The sequence below is a fragment of the Xenopus tropicalis genome, chromosome 1 (genome assembly GCF_000004195.4).
Source record: "Xenopus tropicalis strain Nigerian chromosome 1, UCB_Xtro_10.0, whole genome shotgun sequence".
NCBI classification, from domain to species: Eukaryota; Metazoa; Chordata; class Amphibia; order Anura; family Pipidae; genus Xenopus; species Xenopus tropicalis.
The window spans coordinates 146,716,625-146,734,253 of record NC_030677.2 but is presented as its reverse complement, the minus strand read 5'-3'; the positions used below and the strand labels follow the sequence as shown (position 1 = coordinate 146,734,253).

The window sequence follows — 17,629 nt, the reverse complement described above, 5'->3', positions numbered from 1 at the left end:
TATAAGCTCTAGAAAAAAAACCTAGAGGATATTTTTACCTTGTAGTCAAACTGCACATCCATGTATTTTCCAAATCGGCTTGAATTGTCATTGCGGATTGTTTTGGCATTTCCAAAAGCCTGAAAAATTATATATATATATATATATATATGTATACATATACATTGCATACTGCATGTGCATGTAGCCATATAGTGTAATATTTAACCTTTTAAAGTGATTTTAAGGTAGGTACTCTCTACCAAGTACATGCATATATGTGTGTATACTAATATGCTATAATATGCTTATAATACACAAGACCCATATATATATTCTGTAAATTATATCCTTATAAATCATGTCACATGACTCTCAGAAACTTGCATATTAATAAGTAATGTACCCCCTGTTGTAAAATAAGAGGATATTAAGTCACCTCAGAGCTCCTTGAAAGCAGTTGGCCTTCGGCCTCATGACTCTATAGGGTCATGGAACTCCTCTGTGACTTATTACTAACGTTTTGTTACAGAGAAAGGAAATCAGTTTTAAAATTCTGAATTATTTGATTAAAATGGAGTCTATGGAAGACACGCTTTCCGTAATTCGGAGCTTTCTGGATAATGGGTTTCCGGATAAGGGATCCCATACCTGTACAGCCATAAGCACTCACAGAAACGCTGCACTGACTTCTCTGAAAAAAGATTTGTTGTGTCTGTAATTCCTGTGCCAGAGACATGCAGCTCTCTGTTCTCTGCTCTCTCCTGCTCCCCCCACTTAGGAATGTGGATCTGAGCCAATCAGCAGGAAGCTGACTCATAGTCTAACTTAAGGTCCTCATACACTATAAGATCCGCTCGCTTGGCGACATCTTCACCCCGATATCCCCTCCTACGGGTGGCCCTGGGGCCAAACAATCGAATTACTTTTGCGGCCATGGGGCAGTCGGTTCGGGGAACGCATCAACGAGCCGATGCGGTCCCCGATCCGACTGGATTTTCTAACCTGGCGATCGAGATCTGCCCAATTTCAGGCCAGATATCGGTCGGCCAGGCCGCTCGGTTCTGCCCATACACGAGCCGATTAGCTGCCGAATCGGTCCAAGGGACCGATATCGACAGCTACTATCGGCCCGTGTATGGGGACCTTTACTGAGCATGTTCACTTGGTCTGGATGTCTGTGCAGGAGCGAGGCATTATGGGAACTTTCTTTACACAGCTCAGAGTTTTTTCTTCCTGTTTGGCTTCTGATCATTTGAATCGGTGAAATATAGGGAGACTTAAGGGCACTATTGAGACAACTGAAGGTATGCCTGCAGCTTCAGATTAACTCTTTACTAGCCTTTCCTTCTCCTTTAAGTGTAAAAACCACAAACAAAACTTTGCCACTTAAAAGCTGTTGAGGCCATGTAGAAGTCAATGGGAGTTTTCCTAGGCAAATTGTAACAATCTTTATTTATGGTTTAAAAAATGCAAAAACCACTAAAATCAGAATGTTGATAAATCTGCAGCCATATGTCCTTTTCATACACTATTTTGTTTTTACCTCTAGTACAGGATTAGAGAGAAGGAGACGATCTCTGATTGTCTGAAGTTTCTCAGTGACTGGACATGTCATGGCTAGGTACTGAAGAATCTTCTTAGAGGTCTCTGTCTTCCCAGAACCACTTTCGCCAGAGATCAGGATAAAGTGGTTATTACGCTCTGTGCACATTACTCTGTATGCATTATCAGCAACTGCATATCTAAGGATAGAGAAATTGATGATCTATTATGCATTTAACCTCAGGAGCCTGTGTCATTTTACTTTTAAGGCCAGGGGTACACAGGGAGATTAGTTGCGCCGCGACAAACCTCTGCTGTCGCAGGCGACTAATTTCCCCGCAATGCCATCCCACTGGCTAGAATGTAAATCGCCGGTGAGATGACATATGCAGCACCGCCATTTACCGAAGTCACCTTGAGAGGAAATTCGGCCGATTTGGGCAAATAGTAGCGGTGCGTATGTCATCCCACCGGCGATTTTCATTCTAGCCGGTGGGATAGCATTGCACAGGTACGACTAATCTCCCCGTGTGTCACTGCCCTAAGAGTTACTATACAATTTCCCGCTGCACTGTGCTGCGTAGATAAATTCCTGTGCTAACGTGGTTTTTGTATAGTATTTCTCTGTATAGGCTACAAGTTCTTCTTGCTGTTGATATTACCTGCAAACGATCATTATGGTCTGTTTTTGACTGCCCACATTTACAATCGCAGTCAAACAGATGGAACTTACAGCGGCAATGTAAGAGTGGGCAAATAAAAACAGTATATAATGGCTTTTCACAATTAAGGAAGGACTGAAACTGGCAACCAAACCAAAGAGAAAAATATGATATTTTATTGCGTAATATTCTATAATTATTATAAAAATGTTGCAATGAAAATGATGGTAAAGTGATTCTTTAATGCTTTTAACAAAGTCATAAAATAGGGACCAACAATTACACCAACAATGAGGGAAGAAATAATCTCAAACCTAGCCTAAATTAATTTACACAAAATGACTAGGTGCAAATACAATCCATGATGCATATAAGATAACAATCTGTTAAAAATGTGGGGCTAAATACAATACAAATACACTTGCTGAACAAAGCTTACATGTGTGGTGGAAGCTCAATAAAATTGACCCCTTGGTACAGCTCCATCTGCCTCTGGGTGTACAGCTGAAGCTCTTGGTATGGATTCACAGACACCAGCATTGTTCCTATGTATGTCTAAGGAATGCAGACAATATTTATGACTGTTTATTTATACAGTATATATAATATACCAATACCACATTATTTAAAGTATGTAAAGTATCAAAATACAACATGTATATAAAATATTGGAAAGAATTTTACATAAATAAGGTTCTCCTGGAATCGTTTGCGTAGATTGTCCATGAAAGCTGCTTCACTAGTATGGGAATCCAGCAAAACAAAGTCCTGTACACCAACTTTGTCCCTTGCAGACAAAGACCCTTCCATGTGCATACGCCCATTCTCTTTTCCTCCCTGTTGCTGTAAAGAGGAGCACAGGTTAAAAAAGTAAGTTTGTGTGAGAAATCATATAGCACAGTGTGTAAGTATGTATATTAGCACAATTTCAATACAATACAATACAATAGTTATTATATCCTCGTGTTGATTATTAGTTCACAACTAGGATCTTTTTTCATGACCATTCAAGTCACCCAAGGCTGTCCCTGAAGAAGCCTTTTTAAAAGCGATATTTTCAAACATGCCAGGTTAGGAGAAAAGTACACTGTTGATACAACATTCATTAGTGTACTTATTCCATCATTGCCAAGAGCTAACATTAAATATAAGCCCCCTCGTCCTCAGGCATAGTAGGGTAATGGTGGAGCAATGCACAATTCAACCCTGCTGACTTATCCAATTATTATTATTTATATAGCGCCATCATATTGTGCAGCACTTTACAGAGTAAAGAGATACAAATGGACATTGGGATATAGGTAGGAGACAGTGGGGGGCGGGCTGGTTTTACCAAAGCTTACAATTTAGCATGTATTTGTTCCAAAGGGGTGCCCACCCCTAGCCAGACAACTATTTTATTTTGTCAAATCTTTACCAGCATATATGCCCAAAGATTATGGATGATTTCTATGTTTGGTTCTACAGGCATTTACTTGCATATACAGGCTATTTAAAGTGAAGTACACTTTTGGCACTATATTTTCCTTATAGCACAAGTGCTGACATATGATTTTCATTTCAAAGCAGACCTACAGACATAAAGTTCTAATAGCCTATGTTCTAGCTGCACTTTTGCAGTTGCTCCTTCCTGGTGATGTTAAATCAGGCCTGGACTGGGATTCAAAATAGTCCAGGGCATTTAAAGTACTCAGAGGCCCCCACCAGCCCAATAAATAGTGACTGTCTATGTTATTATACAGCAGCCTCTCTGGCATTTGCCAGAATCCACAGATTGCCAGTCAAAGCCTGTCAGATGCATGCCTAGTTTGGCACTTGTGCACATGCATCAGCCAGTTACAGCAGTGGGTCTACCTCTGTACTTGTTCCTTATCACTAACAACAGGGCCGGATTTATGGGGAGGCCACAAAGGCCTAGCCCTAGGGTGGCACAAATTTAGGGGCGGCATGCCGCCTAGCCGCACCTAAACTTTGCTCAAATGCCGCACCTAAACTTTGCTCAAATGCCGCACCTAAACTTTGCTCACATATGGAGCATTGGGGATAGAAAGCGCAGAAAACTTCAGTGCGTCCTGTCCCCTTTGCTCCACGTGGGAGCTAAATGGATGCACATGCGCATGATTCCTGGGCGGGAGGCATGGATTATAAATCTGGCGTTGCTTACAAAGGCAGGAGGATAGGTCAACTGTTAAATGCAATAAGTAAAAACTTTTGCTAAATAGAGTGAGAGTTGTAGTCATCACATTCTTTACCTACCCAAAACATGTTCCTTCAACTAACTAAACTAACCAGCGGGAACAATGACTGGTAATCACCCACATAAAGATTTTAAGAGAATTGCCAAGAAGCCATATCAGCTGACAAGAAACATCAGTATTGCTAGCTACAGGGAGTAAACCAGTTTCCCATTAACAACTGCTAAAGAGACAAAGGTGCAAAAAAAGAAAACAGAAACCACCACAGGGAAATTGCACAACTCTCTATAAATTTGTATAGGATTTTTAGGGGCACAAGAGTAAATACAGGAAAAACTTTATTTATATCTTCAGATATATATATACTCTTAACAATACAATACAAACAAACAGAGAGCTAGGGAATTTTCCTCTGGTGACCTGTATTTTCAACCTTTGCTAAATACCATATATGCCCCTAAATTTACACAAAATGACTAGGTGCAAATACAATCCATGATGCATACAAGATAACAATCTGTTATAAATGTGGGGCTAAATACAATACAAATATACTTGCTGAACAGAAAGCAGGGGTTTTCCCCTCTGGTGAACTGTTGTGAACTCTTTATTCACTCTTTGATGAATTTTTACCAAAGAAGATATTACCCACAGAGTGACATACTACAGTACACTATCAATTTTACCAGCCGAACATACGTTTTAGTGAGCAAGATGGCCCCAGGAAATAGTGAAGACTGCGACCATAATACGAAAACTGATTACATAAAAATGGAGATGATTACAATAGTTTTATATTTATTTTTTTAGTAAAGAGCTGCGTGTGTAAGAATGGAGTATGGATGCTTCTTATCCCCCTTCCAAATAAATTGGTCCTGGTTTGTTACATTTGAACTATACCTTACTTTCTCTAATCCAATTTATAGCTTTTTCGTGTTATAATAATAACAATAGATCCAAATCCAAATAAGGTCTTTGAAATGAGGTGTTTGTTTTGACTAAATATTTAGTGCATGTAAGAATCTTTATATTATACCTGAAGACCTCCAAAGTAAAGCATTTGAAACGTCAGGAAGTTCTAGCAGTGTCCACAAGAGGTCTTAACAGAGCTATTCTGGGTTTAGTACAAATAAACTAATATGTTTGGTTTTCAAACACTGGACAAGTTGCATTAAAGATTTAAAATAATAGCATTTGCTTCTAAAGTCATAAAGTTAAATTATCAGTTTATTTTGCAAAAGATTCTCCTAGTAAGCTTTCCTATGGATACGAATTCTGAGTATACATTTATATACATATTATATTTAGAGTGGAGGCATTTAAGGCTGGGACTCATACAGTGCTGTCACCTGTCAGAGGGTAGGGTAGCTCAGTTTTTTATTTTTGGTCATGCACATAACTACAAGGCATTCCCACAAATAATCAATACTGTATGTCTACTACTATTTGAAATAGATCAGACTTTTTTGTGTCAAGGATGGTAATAATGTAGTGATACCTGTGTTATATTGGCACCCAAATTTTTTTGCATTATGAAAGAAAATGCAACATCATCATGCTGTGTAAAAAGTGAAGTAAAACATCACCGGTGATGTTGCTCATAGCAGCCAATCAGATGCTTTGCTTTGGTTTTCTAACTGCAATGCTTCACTCCACTTTTTACACAGCATGATAAATATACCCCTAAGTAACTTATGGGACTGGTGACAGCACCCTCAGGAATTCTCACAAGCACAAAGAAAATGAAGATTTATTTAGTCCAATGTTTCAGTTCTTAAGTGGCACTTTTGTCAGGGAGAATATTTTTAAAATACAGTATATATATATAATTGAGATATTAGTAAATAATTTGTATTATTTGTCCTTTTCTATTCTCTGCACTGCTGGTTCTGATTGATATTCTGAATAACTAATAAGTGTGCTGTCTTCTTTTTAAAGGAAAACTATAAACATCAGACAAAGCTCTCAGTTGTTGTATGTATGTATGTGTATGTATGTAAATCTTTATTTATAAAGTGCTACTTATGCAGCGATGTACAAATACAAACAGGGGGTTATTAAAATAATAATAGATAAATACTAAGTATAACCATAAATACAAGGTACAATTGCAATAAGTTAAGAGTCAAAGAGACTGAATAAATGGATAAGCACAAATTATTATTCTGAGACTGAAAACACTACTATTTAGCTCTTCATGTGTCTTAGAAGTAAGATGTTCATTTACAACAGAAAATCGTTAAACAAAACATTCCCATCTTCTGAATGACATTTTTTTTTACACCACCCTACACTAAAATGTTTGTTTTTTTTAAGTCAAAAAGTTATTAAAAAATTTGTAATTTATTTAGGGTAAACACCACGAACACACTAATACAAAACTTTGCCATCTTAAAGCTGGCGAGGCGATGTAGAAGTCAGTGGGAGCTGTCCTAGCCAAACTGTAACATTCTTTATTTTATTTGTGGTTTTACAAGTTTATATGATTTTTTTTGCTTGTAAGTACATGAAAATGCTTACGAAAACAAGGACTTTTTTGTATTCTTTTTCAGATTCTTTTTGTGTTTTTTTCTTTGTGGTATTTTTATAGATGTTTTAATAAATTACTTGGCATTTGTGGTTTTAGTAATAATTAGTTGTTTCATGGTTTCACAAAAATGACTTGCCATCCGTGGTTTTAACAAGAATTTGTTTTTACATAGTTTCAAAAACCACTAAAACCACTCAAATCAGAATGCTGATAAATAGGTCTTCCCGTGTAAATCGTATGAATACAATTTACAATCTAGATTCACTAAAGTGTCTTTCTGGAATGACAATTTAACTTAAAAGTTTACGTATGTAACCAAAACAGGACAGGGCTGTTTGAATTTTTTTTTTAACTTCAGTTTAACTCCAATAGTATTTCAGCATAACATTTCCTGTATTAATAAACCAAATTACTCAGATGAAAAAGGCCTCCTAAACAGAACAACTTATTCCACTATTAACTGAACCTTTACAGGAAATACAGTGAATCCTAAGGAAGACAAAGACACTCTTTGAGGTGTTGAAATGTTTCCATAATTTCCTTTGACTAAACCTGTAGCCAACATTTTCTGAAAACATAAGTGCTCTGAAAAGGGTCGGACTGGTCCACCACGACCCCGGGAATAAACCCGGCCCAGAGGCGATCCTTGCCAGCGATACCCTCCACTGATTGTTCCTCCCCTGACACATTAAACTTATGTGCACTCAGGGGAGGACGTCGGGTGGGTGACCCTGCAGGGGGGTTGCAAGCAGATTACATGGGGTGAGTCCAATAACTGGGAGGCCTCATGCATTAAAGTTAATAGAGTGTAATAGAGAGAAGATTTTAGGTCTTTATGTAAAAGGATGCATAAGCATATTCTACATCAATTCCTCCTATAACAGATTGACATAGAAGGGGGTTGAAAATGAGGCATAGCAGAAAGGTCAATAACCAAAGGAATGCAAATAAATGCAAAGTGGGTTTTCTTGTGACTTAAGGTGGCCATACACGATAGCCACCTACGGGTGGGCGATATCGGGGAGCATTTAGGTTAAAAAAAAAATAATCCGATCGTTTGGCCCTGGGGCCAAACGATCGGATTATGTGGGCGGCAATGGGGCAGTCGGATCGGGGACCGCATCAACGAGCCGATGCGGTCCCCGATCCGACCAGATTTTCTAACCTGGCCGATCGAGATCTGGCCAATTTCAGGCCAGATCTCGGTCGGCCAGGCCGCTCTGCTCTCCCCATACACGGGCCGATTAGCTGCCGAATCGGTCCAAGGGACCGATATCGGCAGCTATAGTCGGCCCGTGTATGGCCACCTTTACTGTTATAATTACTTCCCAGCTTCCATTTATCCTACCTCTCCAAAAATTGTCCTACTATATGCTCTCTTATACCCCTATCTGAAAACAATTGCCAACACCAACAAGTCTAGTTGCTAAAAGCCCTGCAATTAGTTGCTTTTTGCACATTTCATCCCTGATCTCTTAATATATTTTCGGAGAACGACTCCTCCTTTCCACGGCTGGCTGCCTCCATTCTACAGCAACCATCTCCTCATTCCGCTTGTAGCCCATCATCTGCCAAGTAAAGATTTCAGTGATAATCAAAATCTGATTTTATTTGCTAGTTAACATGGACATCGGTGTCAAAAGAATCACATAACATTTATATATTTTATACCCTGTATATGTAAAGTAAATTGCAGGTGCTGCAGGTGTAAAGTACCCGGCTACCTTGTACCTCATTTATATTTATAGGTACAACAGTAACAACATGCAATAATAAATTGGCCAGACACCAGAAATAAAAGTTTTTTTAAATATATTATAACATAACAGCTTTGCAAGAGCTTTTTAATTTTGCATTAAACGTATTTGCCCAGTGCTTTTACATTATCCATCTGATCCCCCATGTTCTTCTATGAGGGGGCTGTCACATTTGTGGAGCAGTAGTCAGCATTAGAAGCTATAACTGACAGGCTGAGAAAGGGCATTCAGGCTGGTCAGGTTTAGGAACTTTATGTAACACTTACAAAAGCACATCTGATCATGTGAAAAATGATCAGCATGACCTATAGGAAACTTTTTATGGACATTAATATGTTGAAAAGTAGTTTTTTAGTGTCATATCACTTAAAAAAATAATAAACTGTCAGTAGTAGCTGACATGTTGGCTGCTCAGATGATAATAATTAGCTACAGTGCATTTTGGTAATCCAGTCTCTTGTTTGCCTACAGAGGTTAAAAGACTTGCCTTCCTGAATGGAAGCTGACTAATCCCTGTATAGTCAACGTCATGTAGGTAAAATAATGTAATTTTCATCTGAAAATGAAAAACAACTGCCCTGAATCCTGCAATTCTCAGTCTGGAACTGTAGCTTTGCTAGAATTGTCCTATTATCTTTCCATCCTGTTCCCATGTACCCACCACTGGACATACTGATTAAAGCCAGCGTTAATAAGACGGTTAAAGCCATTACCGTATATACTCGAGTATAAGCCGATCTGAATATAAACCGAGGTACCTAATTTTACCTAAGAAAGCTGGAAAAACTTATTGACTCGAGTATAAGCCTAGGGTGGGAAATGCAGCAGCTACTGGTAAGTTTCATCAAAATAAATACCAATAAAATTAGTGGGGTATATGTTTTTAAATATTTATTTCAAATAAAAACTGTAAACTAGCTCTGTAAGTGGAGGGTCAACAAAAACAAATGTTTTATAAACAATGATACCTTAAGAGTACTCAATCAGCAACCAAGCTAAAACACAAAGAGTTAATATCCTTCAAAACTATAAATAGTTTATATAGAATAAAGTGCAATGTCTAGTGCAGAATGGGACAGGTGAGGATGGTAGATGAAAATGAATTTGGGAGTGGGCCAGGGCACTGCAGGGTCTGGTTGCGGGTGGCCTAATTTGCACACAAAGGACAGAGTGTGCTAGTCTGGAGGGACCCGTGGAGCCCAACTCGAGTATAAGCCGAAGGTGACTTTTTCAGCACATTTTGGATGCTGAAAAACTAGGCTTATACTCGATTATATACAGTATATTAAATCTGATGTTTGATACTGCAAAAGGAATTGTGCCATGCAATTTGCAACCCTTGCAACAGCAACAGAGACATGCAGAAAAAAACTTAAAAACAATACAAAAGAGACTGTCTCAATAGCTATAGGCAGTGGAAATAACTGGCCTTATGGCAGAAATAAGCAATAATTAGATAATAATATTAATATAATTATATAATAGTATTTTGCATCAATTTTATTCAATTTTCCCTTTTCCTGTTGCAGAACAGATAAATTATATATACACAATGCAATTCTGTCCCAAGTCCCTACAGAAGAGGCCTGATTAACAGGTAACTCGAGATTTACATCTGATCCAAGTTTACACAATAAAGGATGTCCATCTGTGTGGCTACTCTGCTAGTATTATATATTCGTCTGTCCTTGTAAGTACCAATTGTTTGGAAATAATGTGTTCTGCCATTCATTATTTACAAGACTGTTCGGTCCCTGCCTATTTAACCCTTTCCTTTACTTCAAGAATAATTCCTTTCAGTTTTCACACTGCTAGATAGAAAAGCTCAAGGAAGATTTGGCTTCTTATTTGGGCATGAGCAACAAGTAAAGGTCCCTTGGACCGAATTGGCAGCTTATCTGCCCGTGTAGGGGCAGAAACAAGTGGGCTGGCCGACTGAAATTGGCCAGATATCGATCAGCCAGGTTAGAAAATCTAGTCGGATCCGAACCGACTGCCCCATTGCCGCCTACATAATCCGGTAGTTTGGCCCCAGGGCCAAACGATCGGATTATTTTTTTTAACTTCAAGCTCCCCGATACACCTACGGGTGGGGATATCGGGGGAAGATCCGCTCGCTTGGCTATCTCGCCAAGCAAGTGGATCTTACCGTGTATGGGGACCTTAAAGTGTAAGTTAGACACAAACAGAGGGATGAAAAAAATTTATAAGCTATTCCTGTCTAATCAAATGTAAAGCAGGTGATTAGGTCACACAAGTGATAAGCAAATTGTATTTACACAGTGTGTTAAGCTGCTTGTTTGGAGATGTTGCCAAAGGAGCAGATCTTTCCCTCTCACATACTCACCTAACATGGCCCTAGAGCCAAAAGACTGGATTACAACAAAGGAAATGCAAGCTGTCAGAATGAAGACTGTATTAATGAGCCACTGCAGTCCTCAATCAGATTGGAAAATTATATCTGCCGATCAACAGCTAGATAATTTTTTGATGGATATTGGTCAAGTAGGCCCGTAAGTGCCCCATACATGGCAGATAAGCTGCCGGTGTCGAATCAATCTGGAGGGCCCCATTTGGTATCTTAAATCTGCCCATGTATGGCCATCTTTTTAATGCAGAGGAATTCAGATCACATAGAAAGTGGAGGGGAGGTGTGTCCATTAATACTATCTTATGGCTAATGGTTTTCACACATGCATTGGAAATTGCAAAACAGTTTTTTTATTTACAGGGTGGTGGGACAAAGAGGTTGAAAATGTCTGATTTACTAGAACATTTCAGCACAGTTCATTAACTGACAGAGTCTAAACTGAGAGAAAAAGAGAGACAGATAAGATGGGGGAGATGAAGCTACATATAATTTCCTGCCTAAGTATTCTATATATTACACAGCCTCTCAAACTCACTGAATGTGCTAAATATGCTAATTGCCATGAAGAGACACAGATTCATTCAATTTTAGAGCACCACATAGAAGACATAATTACTTCATGGGAAAAGTAAGTTGGAAATGTGTTCAAAGTGTGTTTGTGTGCATCAAGGGGCTCATGAACTAATACCAGACACAGCCTAATGGGTGCAAAATTACACTTCAGTGCAGAATACACATTGTATCCCACTGCCAGTAAAGACATTGCTTTCTTTATCAATATCTTTACAATAACCTAATTGCAGCCTTCCAAAGTACAAAGAAAAAAGTTAAGTGATTTCATGTTTTAGGATGTTTTGGTGTCTTCTTCAGATATAATAATACCTGCCCTGTGCCACCAAACTACATTGTGGAAGGCAGGGCACAACAATGGTACAATTCACCTACCCTGTCCCTGGATTTTAAAAACATAATATTTAATATAGACAAGCAGCGAAGTAGTTGGTAGCAAGCATCCATGAACATCAGTGGCCTTTGTAATCCTTGTTAGGTAACAGGGGACAAAATAATGAACTATGCAACCTACAACAGTAAAAAATAACTTAATGTAAACATTACTAAATAGGCTATAATTTGACAACCTAAGAGTGGAGTGATATTGCATGGTATAGTCCTATGAGGTCACTTTTTAAACTATGACCATGTATTACCCAATGGCACCCTTCACGCTAACAAAATGGGAAGTAACAAATCAGATCTAGGACCCCCTACTTTCCCTTCCAAATTACCTACTGTTCTTCAAACTTGATGCTGTTGCCATCCCTGGGTGCAAGGGGGATATGGACCCAGGTGTAGCAGTACCCCTGGCATTAAGGCCGATGCCAGTGTGACACCTTTTGGTGCAATGATGCAAGCAGGAAATCACACACTTGCATTATTAGAATATGCACAATGACTTCAGCATCACCAGATGAGAGTTATATATGCCCTGCACAAAGTTTTACATGAGAGCACTAAAAATACAGATGTGCAGGAGACTTCAAGTGTCCCCATTCAGCACTGAATATTGAGGTCCATGGATTTAGGTCTCATACAACTTAACTGGCTATTAACAGGTAAACCTGCACCAACACTTTGAGCTGCTATTGGACTAATGTCAGTGACAGAGTTAGTTAGACACCAGCTTCTCAGTATAAATACATTTCACTTGCATCCAAAAAATCAACAAAAAAAAGTCCCTAAAGCCACACACGTACCGATATTGTCATACAAAACCTTGTTTTCTATGATATTCGAGACAACCGATATTGGAAAGGCTTAAAATATTTTATTAAGCGCCCGAGTAAAATCTACGTTTAGGGCTGAATCAGCAAGTGGAAGTAGAATTTCTATTGTTTCTACCTCCATATCTGACGATTCAGCTAGGAAAGTCAATGGAGGGTGGTGGTCGCAGGAAAGATCGTTATTTCTACATGTATGGCCACCTTTATAAATACTGGCAAGAGCTAAGTACTGATTATGGAATTTTACATACAAGCATTGCCCTGCAGTGGCTTCCTTAATGTATTCCACTGCAAGGGAATGCAGGAGTTTGCAAATCCAAAAGGGTAGGAAAATTTTGCTGTTAAACTGCTCGCTACTTTCTTCCTACCCTTTTGGATTTACTGATCAAGTTTATAAAGATCACCAACTTTTTAATTTTGGAATGCAGGGGATAATACAGGTCATTCTTCCCTATTTGGGCCTGCACCAAACTGAACCACCAAACCCAGAGTCTTACCTGCATTTGTGCATTTGGCTATTCAGTGTAGTGCTGTAGGCACAGGCACAGTTGAAAACTAAAGGCTCCCCTAACTAATACATTCCTGTGCAGTGGAACAAATAAAACAGCTATAGCATGAGAATGAATAAATAAATGCCTGTGTGCAATTTTTTTTGTATATACCTGTGTCCACTGCATAGTACAAAATGCATCTGAGTCTGTGAGACACAGGTTCCATACACAAGCAGATTTCAGCTGCCGATTCAGGTCCTTCAGACCAATTCGGCAGCTTATCTTCCCATATATGGGCACTCCCGACAGGCCTACCCAACCAATATCTGGCCTAAAATTGGGCAGATCTCAATCGGACAGGTTTGATTTGCCATCGGATCAGGGACCGCAATGGCTTGTTGATGAGGTCCTCAGTCCAACGGCACCTATTCTCACTGTTTTAATTCAATTGTTTGGCCCCAGGGCCTTGGGTGGGCATATCGGGAGATGATCCGCTTAATTTGCGACCTCACCAAACAAGTAGATTGCATAGTGCAGGGCTACCTTTACACTTTACCCACTGTCTACACCCGATGCTTAGTAAAGGACTATGCTCACTGCAAACCAATGGTACATCAGTCTCAGTTTGAAAAACACTGCATTTTAGTGTATGCACCTGTACATAAGTATATAATATATATATATTAATACATGACTTATATAAGTATATAAGTCAAGTATTAATCTGTATAAATACAGGGACAGTTTAATTGTACAGTGACACACTTCCAATGCAGATTAAAGAACTTGTATCATACTTATATGAAATAATATTGACTTCATCTAACCTTAATGTACATTTACACATGCAGTGCAGTGTTTAAAGTGCAACTTTCAGATACAAATTATCAAATTTTTTCTACCCACAATGCAGCATTAAATAGCAGGCATCTGCCAAGTAGCTATCCCTACCACAACTTACGCATCTAGCGTAAGAAGCAAATCAACATCCAGTCTGCTTATTCATGCGCATATATACTGCACATATTTTTCTTACGGCATTTCTGTGTGTAAGGTGTCAATTTTGGCCTTCACCGCCAACAGCTGCTTTTGCATCTAATTCACTTTGCGCAAATCAGCAGTTCCATGTCACTTGTGTCTGTGCCACACATTTCATCACCAGAGCAGGCTGAACAGTTACAGGACCCTTGCACAGTTGCAGGCTTTATGAAGTGCAATAGTGTTCTTCACTTTTCTTCGTCATACATGTATATGAGTTACCCCACAAACAACGAAGTCCAGACAAATTGCCCTCACTAAAGGCAATTCTGCTGAAAGGGATGATGAGAGTTTTTCGAGAAACAGCTGGAGGGCAGTATAGCATTTTCACAGCCTTTAAGGACTATCCCACAAAACAATGGTCAAATATTTCCCTTCATGTTCCACTCCAGCCAACAAGATATATTAAGAAGAAAACTATAGAAGTGTACTTGCCCATGCCAGTTTGCTGTACACAGTAACTGAGAAAAGATGCTTTTAGTACTTTGTCCTGCAACTAGGATAAAGCAAATAAACAGCCATTAGTTGCACTTTTCTTGTCACTGTGAGGTTGACAGGGGCCCTTTGATTAAAAAAAGCCTCACCGCTTGAGAAAACCCCCAGGTTTAGAGCATGAAGCTCCCTGAGGTAACAGTAGGGCAGCCGAGAGTGGCTTAGCGCTTGTGAGTAGCTCAATAGAAATGTACTAGAAAGGGAGGGAAAAGCATTCATTCTGCAAACCACAAAACGCGGGGCCGGGTTTTATAGCTGCCCTCTTGAAACCGTATTTCTGTAGCCAAAGCCTGTCTTTGATTCTTGTTGTGGAATGTCAGACTATCAGATCAGCTTTTCAGTCCCACGAATCCCCCTCCCTCTCTCTCCATTACAAAGGCTCCCCCACAACAATTACCATGCTTGTGACGGATAACATTTTTTGTAGTCCATATAAAAAACGTTTTAACGCTGTTACAATCCATTACACATATATTGGTGAATTCCCTTTGAGTAATTATTCATTAGAAAACATTTAATGTCGCTGTTGATTTCACACTGGGCAGTCTGCGGACAAAGACTCCGAGTAAGCCCATTACTGCGGGATTCACTCGCTCCCTCTCTGCCTAATCTGAGAAAGTCCAGGGAGGAGGAGCCCACTTCCCAAGGTGGGGAGGGGGGACTAAATTGGGCAGTTAACGGTCAAAGAACCCCCTGTGTGATCTGACACTCATTTCTGGATGAGGGGAAACAATGAGGAATTGTCTGAGGAAGACACAGTTCCGTACGTGGGACGAGTTGTCTCCCACCTGCTCACGACCATTCCCCCCTAACTCCTACAGTCCCATTTCCACTGAGTTGTGCAGAAAAACTCTCCTGTGTAACTTAATGCAAACAGACAGATGAAAACATTCGTTAAAGGAACACCCTTCCGGGCGCCACAATCAATTCATTTTCTTACCCTCTTGAGACTAATAAAAATGATTTTTTTTTTTTTAATTAAGTTTTAAGGTTACTGAGGACAATTCAGACACAGTGCTCATTATATACCCCATATTTCTAAGTATATATTGAATGGTCCTTGACGTGTTAAATGCCTAAAATTGTAAAATAATACCTGAAAATGACTAAATAAGGTACCTGATATTATATTACAAAACCAATATTATAGTCCAGTGGAAAGTCTGGCATTTAAAATTAATTTTATTCAAAATATTGTCTGGTCCAGTAAAAGTGATGTAGTGATGCAGGGGGTTACACTTGTGCCCGCACCCCCTTAGGGCCCTTCAGGGATGCAATGTTGCTTTATTCAAGAGGGATCTGAAGGGTGATCATGAGTGCTTCCCAGGGTGGTTTAGGGGCAAAGTCCTGCAATGGGGGGGGGGGGGGGGGGGGGCTGTACCTGGGCCTATGTCACTGAACATATGCCCTTTTTTGTGAATATGATTAAACAATGGCAAACTTCTATATGATTTGATTGGCTGACTAATCCAATAAAAACTGTGGTAGAAACACTATTGGTTGACTAAGTGCACAGTAATGGTCAGCAAGTCTAATTGGGAAAATAAACAAAATTGTTGTCACTCCATGTATTAAACTACAAAACTAATTGGTCATTGACTGTTGGGATGCTGTGGTTGACAACAAGGGGAGGGTGCATGTTTGACATCATCTCTCTTAATGAATCAATCAATATATTCTGTACAAATATATGTTTAGGTATGAAACATCAAAGTAAATAGCAACAACACTGGAAGTAATTTAGTACTGTGCCATTTTTAAAAAATTATTACAAACCTGCAAAACCGGCAGTATATGTTCTTAATGTGCCACAATACTCTTTAGGCTATGTAATTTGTATGAAGAGTCAGTCCTTGAGACAAGATCAGGATCCCTTGGCACATATATACAAAGGAGCAACAATAAAAGGAAATTCTGCTGAGTAAATAATCTGTCTACCTTTTTTCATTCCACATTGAATCGGTAAAATATGTACAGTAAAATGTTATGCGAAAGAAAAAATGCAATTATTTTCACCTGCATTTGAACTATTTGACTTGTGAAGTACTATATTTCAACAATATCCTAGTTATACAGTTTTAAACAATATATGACTTAATTAGAAAATACCTGTGTTTCCATTTTCCTCCCCCTTCAGAGGGTAGCAACAACTCCCCGAAACCTGCAGAACTCGTTCACTTGCCTATTCTCCACTCTTGCCCGTCACTGTATGGTCAGTATGGTAAGTCCTGCTCTCTCCCTTTCCTACAGCCCTTAATAATTCATACTCTTGAGTCAGTAGCTCAGCCCTTTGGTCACATCCTGCTTCATAAGTATCCTGCCTGCTGTATAGATAAGAAGTGGTAACTGTACCTTTTTCCCGATTGAGTTTCAGCTGCTCTTGATCCTTCATTAGGCCTGTTTCATTACAGAGTAATTACTTTCGATTAGGAGGAGAAGGAATAAGAATAAGACTGCAAGCTTGCTAAGTGAAGATAATATTTGTAGTATCTGAATATTCTGCATTTAAGAATATTGCAGGTGTTTAGCATTACCCTAGATAACATAATAAATATGTAGTAATTATAACTCTCTCAATCAGGGTATATCTGAAGCCACACTGTAGATACCTTCCCTCAGTGCTCACCATTATCTCTTTACATAGAAATTCTATTCTGTATTAATGCATTAACTGCTTTAATAAAACAGCATTAAACAAACATAAAATTTTAAGGCAATGGGAAATTGCCATGAGAGGCATTATCAAGGGGTTATTTCTACTATGGTACTGTAACCTATCATTTCCCAG

The 17,629-nt window shown here is 39.1% G+C and overlaps 1 protein-coding gene across 1 annotated transcript in view; it reads right to left on the bottom strand.

Moving 5' to 3' along the window:
• myo1h (myosin IH) overlaps positions 1-17,093 on the bottom strand; it is a 38,570-nt gene extending 21,477 nt beyond the window's left edge. Inside the window, exons 1-5 of the mRNA XM_018089962.2 lie at positions 16,951-17,093; positions 2,871-3,029; positions 2,626-2,741; positions 1,526-1,724; positions 39-119 (exon numbers count right to left, since the gene is read on the bottom strand). Coding sequence (XP_017945451.1) covers positions 39-119; positions 1,526-1,724; positions 2,626-2,741; positions 2,871-3,029; positions 16,951-16,962 — 567 coding nt within the window. The 5' untranslated portion in view covers positions 16,963-17,093. The remainder of the gene's footprint in view (positions 1-38; positions 120-1,525; positions 1,725-2,625; positions 2,742-2,870; positions 3,030-16,950) is intronic.
• Positions 17,094-17,629: the final 536 nt, after the last annotated feature.